This window comes from Octopus bimaculoides, chromosome 2 (assembly GCF_001194135.2).
Source record: "Octopus bimaculoides isolate UCB-OBI-ISO-001 chromosome 2, ASM119413v2, whole genome shotgun sequence".
Classification (NCBI taxonomy): domain Eukaryota; kingdom Metazoa; phylum Mollusca; class Cephalopoda; order Octopoda; family Octopodidae; genus Octopus; species Octopus bimaculoides.
The window spans coordinates 120,918,654-120,925,914 of record NC_068982.1 but is presented as its reverse complement, the minus strand read 5'-3'; the positions used below and the strand labels follow the sequence as shown (position 1 = coordinate 120,925,914).

The following is a 7,261-nucleotide window of genomic DNA, read 5'->3' as shown; positions in this document are numbered from 1 at the left end:
ATATATATTACCATTATGTGATATAATCTGAAAAAGCGTAGCCAATGGGTTAGGCTGTTGGGCTTACGATTATAATGTTGTAGGTTCGATTCCTAATTGAGCAGTACTTTGTATCCTTGAACGAGATGCTTCATTTCATGTTGTTCCAGTCAACTCAACTAAAAATGAATATCAGCTGAGTGATAATGCAGCCTTTTTATCCCTCCAGCTGTTACATCCTGGATATTCCGCTGTGTGAAAAATGGGAGGACCGAGAAGGTGTTTATGTCTGCTGGCCGCGATTACATAGATACCTAAGTGAAGACACCCTATATGTTTATAAATAATCTTCGATTCTGGGTGACGGCTTTGGTTTGTGTGGTACCACGTGTTAAAACTAACCACAGGTTCACGTAGAACGACATCATCGTCGAGTCATTTTGTTTGAGAGAAAAAGAAAACTTCTTCTTTGTTTGAAAGTTTTTTTTCCATCTCTCACCACAACCACAACTGCCTTCACAACCATCACTGCTAATACAACCGCAACAAACACTATCATTAATACTTTCGTTACTACTTCAAACATTACCACCACCACCACCACCACATTTACAATTAACATCTCTACTATCACTACAACAGCTACCATTAGAACAACTATCACCCCCACTGTACTATCACAACCACACTCACCACCAATACTACCACTGCTACTATCAACATTTAAAGGTCATATAATGTAGGACGGTGAAAAGAAGGCAAAAATTTGGAAGTGGAAATGATGTTAAGAAAGTGAAGGTCAGCTTTCTACCTCAGGCCGTCGGTTGGCACAATGGTCCCAATCGCTCTCAAGCAAAACACGTACTGACACTTGTGTTTTGTTTACAGTTCTGCAGTTGCTATTTCATCCAATTGTTGCAGTTATAAGTTGCAATAGAGGCTTTGCAAAGAAGTGGTAGTGGAAAGTGACTGTGTGTCGGGTGTGCAAATGAAGAGGGCAACGTAATCTAAGAGCCGGGTATGAGTTGCAAGTTAGCAATAGTGGAATCAATACTTGAAGGATGTGTAGAAGACTATACAACCACCACAACCACCAACACCACCACTAACAACAACACCCCAATGTTAATAGGTCAATTACACAAGTATTTCTGTTATTTGTTGAGAAACCTGTTAACCTGACGGAAATTACATTTTCCCAAGCTACTGCCCGAGGCCGTAATCTAAAGACATACATCTTGCGGTGTGTGTGTGTGTGTGTGTGTGTGTGTGTGTGTGTGTGTGTGTGTGTGTGTGTGTGTATGTGTGTGTGTGTTGGAGAATGAGAAAAAGAAAGGTGAAGTGCTGACATTCATGAATTTCCAAAGGGCATTAAACTACATGAAACGAAATGTATGGAAGAGAAAATTTGAATCGAGTCACATGTTAGGTTCAGTCAGAGCTTGATATCATAGTAAGTGACATCTATATACACTAAAGTGTATAAACACTTTCTTTGCTATAGCTGGGTATATATACCCTATGTAAAATGAATTGAGATAAAGACATATACAGTGCCAATTTATACACGTCTGATACCAGCCCTAATCTGTTTTGCTCTCATGAATCAATGAGCACAATTACCAAATGTTGACAATGGAAAGTTTTATATGCGTTTGAATATAATATAATATAATATAATCTATTTATCTCCTTATTTATGCGTAATTTAATTAACAATGTGATATTTCGTCGGATCTTGGTTTATCCAGACTGTCAAAACACCCACCAGTCTATTGACACACACACACACATTTGTGTCTGTGAGGTGTATATATATACATATATATATATAATGCATATATAAATAAACGAAACACACATATCCACGTTTGTACTTTTGTGGGGAGAAGGTTTCAATCGATTGAATCATCTGATATTATTTATTCACTCTTGGCAGGCATAAAATTCCGAGCGGTTCCTTTACTGTAAATATAGATTGTTGACACTGTGAGGGTCATTCAGGGTCACATAGTGTCATACAGTTGCAAGAGAAGAATGTAGCCGATCTTACTGACCCAAATACTTTATTGGTATTCGTAGTATAGATCTCGGAGGTATGGATGATGATGATAATGTTGCTGCTGATGATAATAACTATAATTTTGTTCCTTATTTAAGGCACTAGGCCTAAACTTGTGTGAGAGTGGCACCGCAATAATCTAGTTGCTTGAGTATGATTAAAAAGCATGCAGATAAATACATGATCAAAATCCTTGCTCTTAAAAATGTGAACAACATAGAGAACAAACACATATATATGATGTATAGAAATGTCTGTACACCAGGAAATGCAAAACTAATGTTAAACCACTGCACATACCCAAGGCCAATTCAACTGTTCTAGGTTGTGCAATGAAAGCTCACAATAAAAACAAAACTACGGAATAAAAATAATATTTCTTTTGAATTTTAGTATAAGAGTAAAAATTTTAGGGGAGGCATCAGTCGTGTACATCCACCTCAGTGCACAAATGGTTTTTATTTTATCGATTCCGAAAAATGAAAAGTAAATTTGGTTCCAAATTTTGGGCGCTAGGCCAGAAATGTTTGGTGTTAGTCAATAGCACCGGCCCCAGTACTCGATTGGTACTTTATTTTATTGACCCCGGAAAAATTTGAACTAAGAATGTAATGTGCCGGAAGAAATACTGCTAGGCATTTCTGCCAACCCAACACTCCTATAAATCGTTTCTGATAAAAGTACAAGGATAGAAATTTTATGGGAGGCCTGACAAAGCTTCAACACTCGACCGGTACTTATTATATTCCCCCACGAGGGATACAAAACAAAGTCAACCTTGGTGGGATTCGAACTAAGAACGTAAAGAGCTGGAACAAATGCCGCATAACATTTTATCCAGTACCTTAAGAAACAATAGTGTAGGATATGATTTGCACATTTAGTTATATATTTTCCTAGTTTGATCTCGATTAATGCCGAGATCGATCTTCATAATTCTGGAGTCGATCTCAAAATATTGGCGGAATTAAATCTACCCCTAAAAGAGTTGTGAACGACTTCTATGAATTTAGATGTTACAGATGTTTTTGACTAGCCCCAGGTCAGCACTGATGAAGCAAACAAGGTTAGGGTATTGCTTGTCGTGACTCTCCATTTTATTTTAAAGCATACGGTAACGAAAACTACATTATTTAATGTCTCCTATGAACAAAAGGGATACATGTTTATAAAAAAGGGATATAGAGAATTTTGTCTGTTAGATCTAAAAGGTAGAGTAATCTTGTAGAGGGTTACTTCGATGTCACAGTTTGAGTGTGGGTCACAGAAACAGCGGCATACGGAGTTACAATGTTGCAAGATAATACTCTAACCATTTTGTCTCTCAATAGTAGTAGTAGTAGTAGTAGTAGTAGTAGTAGTAGTAGAAAAGGGTGTTAAGGGCCAAGGAAAAGATGCGGTGTCTTCCGCGTAAATTTCGAATCTCACGACCTGGCAGCGTTTGGGAGAAATGGTCGAAATGCTGCAAAAAAAAAAAAAAAAAGCAACAAGACGTTGTAACAATCATCCAGTTCTCTAGAACTGTAAACGTTACGTGAATGAGAACCCTATAGGGAAGTATGCATCGACTGAAACTGTGTGTTTAAAATGTCACATCTGAAGATGTTTGGAAATGAACAGCATGAAATACAACGATAAACATAAGTGAAAATGAGGTTAAGCAGTGATACACATATAAACAAATGTCGGTTTTAAATTTTAGCACAAGCCCAGCAATTTCAGAGGCGGGGATAAGTCGATTACATCGACCCCAGGACTCAACTGGTACTAAATTTATCGACTCCGAAAAGATAAAAGGAAAAATACCGACTCTAGCGGGATTTGAACTCAGAATGTGAAGTCGTCAGAAATGCCGCTGAGTATACATTTTTTTTTTCCGGCGTGCTAACGATTCTGCCAGCTCACTGCAGACACATAAACAAATATTGAATGAAGTTTGTTATAATACTTACGATTTGTGGTTTTTGTATTTTCCCCATTTCTTTATCTTCTTTTCTCTTAGTTCTCTGTTATAAATTAGTATTGATTTAAAAAAGGAAAATTTGATGTTTCTGTTGTTATAAAGAACAGTCACATTTGTATCGGAATATACATATATATATGTGTATATAATTGTGTGCGTCTATCAATGAATTTATCAATATATATATATATATATATATGTATATATGAGTAAATATATAGGTTCTGATTGTCCTTTGGAAGGAACACTATACATGAACAGATGTTAGCTTTTGATGATATGTTCTGTGGATCGGCACAATGTGAAAAAGCAAGCAGCAAGCTTGATATTTAGTTAAGATGTGATTACAGCAACAGTACTGCTCCGTTGAATGGCAAATGGTTCTTTCCGTCGTTACTGTCATCGCAGCTCATCTTATAGATTAAGTGACGTCACCATGCACCACTTGCGCGCATGGGCAGGCCAGCTCACTTGCGGAATAAGTCTGTTGGTCATATTTGTGTGTGTGCATGTGTATGTGCGTGTGTGTATGTGCGTGTGCGTGAGTGCTTCTTAGCCATTTTCTTGATGTGTGTATATATACATACATAAAAACATCCATACATACACTCACACACACATGTATGTATATTAGTAACTATGAATTAGTTTTCACTTGGTAAGTAAGAAATATAGGCTTATAAGCCTAGTTACCGCACACACACACACACACACACACACATATGCACACACGCATACATATGGATTGCGAGCTTGGGGGTGTATATGTGACTGTGCATGAATTGGCAGAGTAATTGGAGCATCGACTAACGCGCCGTGAGTTCGAATTTGACGGGGAGAACTTTACCCTTTATTCTTTTGGGTCGAAAAATAAAGTACCTACGAAGTATCTTTCTCTCGAATAAAGTCACCTTTCGCCAGGCCTGTAGAGGGAGGGCTCGGCTAAATTTTTAAATGCCCAAGATACACCGCATACTCACTACGCCCTTATCATGAACAGAGGGCCTAAAATAAGGTTATATGTATTCGTGAGTGTGTGTATGTATGTATATGAAAGTGTTTGTATTGGAATATATTTACACGAGTGTACATGCAAGCGAATGAGTGTTTGCATGGTCCTTTGTATATATGTATGTATGTATGCATGTATGTATGTATGTATGTATGTATGTATGTATGTATGTATGTATGTATGTATGCATGTACGAATGAGTGTGTGACAATATGTGTGTGTGTATATATATATGTATATAAATATATATTTATATACATGTATATGTAAATGTATATATATGTGCTTATCTATGTGTGTGTGTGTGTGTGTGTGTGTATGTCTGTACGATATTGTTTTATGGTGAGTATACACCATGCCTTAATGGTATTGTGGTATGTGTGTGTATGCGCGTGCGTGCTTGTTTGTTTGTATGTGTGTATGCATGTGCGTGTTTGTGTGTGTGTGTGTGTGTTCGTGTGGTAATGTTGTACAGGGATGTTATGTGGGAGCGTTTTATGTTTGCGCGCGCGCGTGTGTGTATGTGTGCGTGAGTGCACGTGTGTATGTGTGTGTGCATGTGCGAGTGTGCATGTATGCGTGTGTGCATGTGTGTGTTTGTGCGTGTGTGTATGCATGTGTGTGTATATGTATGTATGTGTGTGTGCGTGTGTGCGTGTGTGTATGTGTGATTGTGCGTGTGTGTCTGCAGGGCCGTCCCAAGGGCATTATAGCTACTCTAACAAAGCAATGCACTGGGGTCCTTCATAAACGTCTGCAACATACATAGATTAACATTAGGGGCTTAGACGTGTGGGTCCCGGGCTAGGGCCAATATGCTTTATGCCTTGATACTTCACAGAGTATTTGGCTAAGAGATAATATTGTGTATCTTAATGTGTGCATATAGGAAGTATGTGTGTGTGTATGTGTATATGTGTGTATGTGTGTGTGTGTATGTGTGTGTATGTCTGTGTGTATGTGTGTGTGTATGTGTGTGCATGTGTATGTGTGTATGTCTGTGTGTATGTGTGTGTGTATGTGTGTGCATGTGTGTGTGTGTGTGTGTGTGTGTGTGTGTGTACATATGTTACATGAACAGGATATACATAATTGGGTTGCATGTGCGGGTGTGTTTGTTTATATTACATTGTGTTGTTCGTGTCTGCATGATTATATCATTGTGGAGACTGTGTATGTTGAAATATGTATCATATTACATATCTGTGTAAGGCGGCGAGCTGTCAGAATCGTTACCACGCCGGACAAAATGTTTAGCGACAGTTCTTCCGACTTTACTTTCAGAGTTCAAATGCTGCGCGGGGTCGACTATGCATCTCATCCTTTCGGGGTCGATAAAATAAGTACCAGTTATGCACTGGGGTCGATGTAATCAACTTATTCCCTCCCCCAAACTTGCTGGCCTCGAGCCAAAATTTGAGACCAATATTAATTGTGTAAGGCGTCAAACTGGCAGAGACGTTAGCACGCCAGGCAAAATGCTTCGTGACATAACGTCCGTCCTTACGTTCTGAGATCAAATTCCATTGAGGTCTACTTTGCCTTTTATCTTTCGGGGTCGATAAAATAAATACCAATCCATCAGTGGGGGCGGGGTGAGGGGTCGATGTAATCGACTTAACCATTCCCTCGGAATTGCTGGCCTTCTCCCAAAATTTGAAACTGATATTACGTGTTTGTGTGCATTCGTAGATATGAGCATGTGTGTTTATTGTTGTTTTGTAATGCATTTTGTGCGTATGTGTTTGAGTAAAAAAAAAAAAAAAAGAAATCAGTTGTGCATGTGTGCGTGTATGTGTGCGATGGTGGATTTCCGTCGTTCGACGACTGGGATTCAGTTATTTGATCAAGTGTATGAACGTGTGACGAGTACTCCACAGAAACGTTTGCCCTTAACATAATTCTCAGGTAGCGTGACATAGTTGCGTTTGACGAGAGTGTATTTTTAAAAATTAATTTGTACAGTTCAATCGGGTGGCTTCTCCACAGTTTCCTTTTACCTACAATTCCTCACAAGGTATGAGTCGAACAGAAAAGCTACAGAAAATAACATCTGCCCTTCACGTCATGCAGTGGGCTCGAACCCGTGACCTCGAGGTTGCGTAACGACGAAACGAACTTTTTAAACACTCGACTAAACAGTGCCTACTCACACACACACACACACACACACTTATACACACACACACTGTAGACGCACAATTTGCTACCAAGTGGTTTTGGGCTCGGTCACACTGCACGCACC

At 38.9% G+C, this 7,261-nt stretch overlaps 1 protein-coding gene across 1 annotated transcript in view; it reads right to left on the bottom strand.

Moving 5' to 3' along the window:
• Nucleotides 1-4,396, bottom strand: part of LOC106874082 (neuroepithelial cell-transforming gene 1 protein) — a 29,376-nt gene extending 24,980 nt beyond the window's left edge. The window contains exon 1 of the mRNA XM_014921676.2: nt 3,994-4,396. Coding sequence (XP_014777162.1) covers nt 3,994-4,020 — 27 coding nt within the window. The 5' untranslated portion in view covers nt 4,021-4,396. The remainder of the gene's footprint in view (nt 1-3,993) is intronic.
• Nucleotides 4,397-7,261: the final 2,865 nt, after the last annotated feature.